Source organism: Myotis brandtii, unplaced genomic scaffold (assembly GCF_000412655.1).
Source record: "Myotis brandtii unplaced genomic scaffold, ASM41265v1 scaffold1236, whole genome shotgun sequence".
Taxonomy (NCBI): domain Eukaryota; kingdom Metazoa; phylum Chordata; class Mammalia; order Chiroptera; family Vespertilionidae; genus Myotis; species Myotis brandtii.
In genome coordinates, this window is record NW_005354316.1 from 396,142 (window position 1) to 397,338 (window position 1,197).

The 1,197-nt window shown below is 68.0% G+C and overlaps 1 protein-coding gene across 1 annotated transcript in view; it reads right to left on the reverse strand.

Annotated features, from left to right (window-relative positions):
* Positions 1–1,197, reverse strand: part of MUC2 (mucin 2, oligomeric mucus/gel-forming) — a 101,524-nt gene that overhangs the window by 5,658 nt on the left and 94,669 nt on the right. The window contains exons 31-32 of the mRNA XM_014533997.1: positions 651–834; positions 106–313 (exon numbers count right to left, since the gene is read on the reverse strand). Coding sequence (XP_014389483.1) covers positions 106–313; positions 651–834 — 392 coding nt within the window. The remainder of the gene's footprint in view (positions 1–105; positions 314–650; positions 835–1,197) is intronic.

The window sequence follows — 1,197 nt, forward strand, 5'->3', positions numbered from 1 at the left end:
TGCCCGCCTCCCGGGAGCCCGCAGGCCCACCTCTCTCCACCAGCCCCGATGGTGGGGTCAGCCGAACAGCCCCCCCGCCCCCCACAACCGCTCCCAGAATCTCACTCGCTCAGAATCAGCTCGCAGATTGGCGAGGGCGGGCACGGGGCAGGCGGGGTCGTGGGCCCCACGGTAGGGCGTGTCTGTGGAGGCCCGTGGCAGGACGGCTGGTCGGGGTTTGTCACCTTCCAGTACCCGGACATGTCCGAGCAGGAGGTCACCACCGCCCCGCCAGGGAGGCGGCACTCATCCTTGGGGTCATTGGTGCAGGTGCCTGGGGGAGAGGGCGGGACGGAGTCAGGCAGCCACGCCCACCTTCCGGGGCCAGTGTCCTCAAGCTGCACCAGTGGGTCCCCGACCACCCTGTGCTTCCCTCACCCCGGGAAGCTGGACCCTGGACAGTTCCCAGGAGGAGGGACAGGTGGGGCCTGGGGATGGGGTGTCCCCGCAGGCTCAGCGCTCAGGGCGGCTGCACCCTGCCGAGCACCCGGCCCCTCCCAGGGACTCCCCGGCGGGGAGCGTCCTCCCAGTGGACACTGTCAGCAGCATTTAATGACCAGGGACGGGGCTGGCGTTCCCGGAGCCGGGAGGAGGGGGGGAGGGGGGCTCACCGCACTGCCCCTCCGTGTTGTTGGCGAACTTGCTGAAGGGCACCTCCACCGAGAAGATGAGGCCCGTGAACATGACCTGGACGCCGATCTCGGGGATGGTCACGTACATCCTGATGCCGACTTGGGAGACGACGATGCCGCCTTTCCGGAAGCCCGGGCTGACCACCTTGTTGTTGAAGATGATCTAGACCCGGCGACACGCGACACACGGGGACACACGGGGAACAGGACAGGCCGTCAGCCTCCGCCCCGCCCACCCGGGCCCCCCCCTGTGCATGGCCCCACCTCATTGGTCATCACCCAGCGGCCCGCCCACCCTGTGCATGGCCCCACCTCATTGGTCATCACCCCGCGGACAGGCTTGCGGGTGAGCACGACGCGCTCCTGCCGGTACTCCACGATGATGGACTGCGGGCAGGACAGCCCGTCCTCGGAGTCGCAGAAGTAGTTGTCGATGAGCACGCGGAAGTGGCCGTACACGGGCACGATCTGCTGCACCAGCACGTAGGTGCAGTTGTCCAGGAACGTGTAGTAGGTGCCGTCAAAG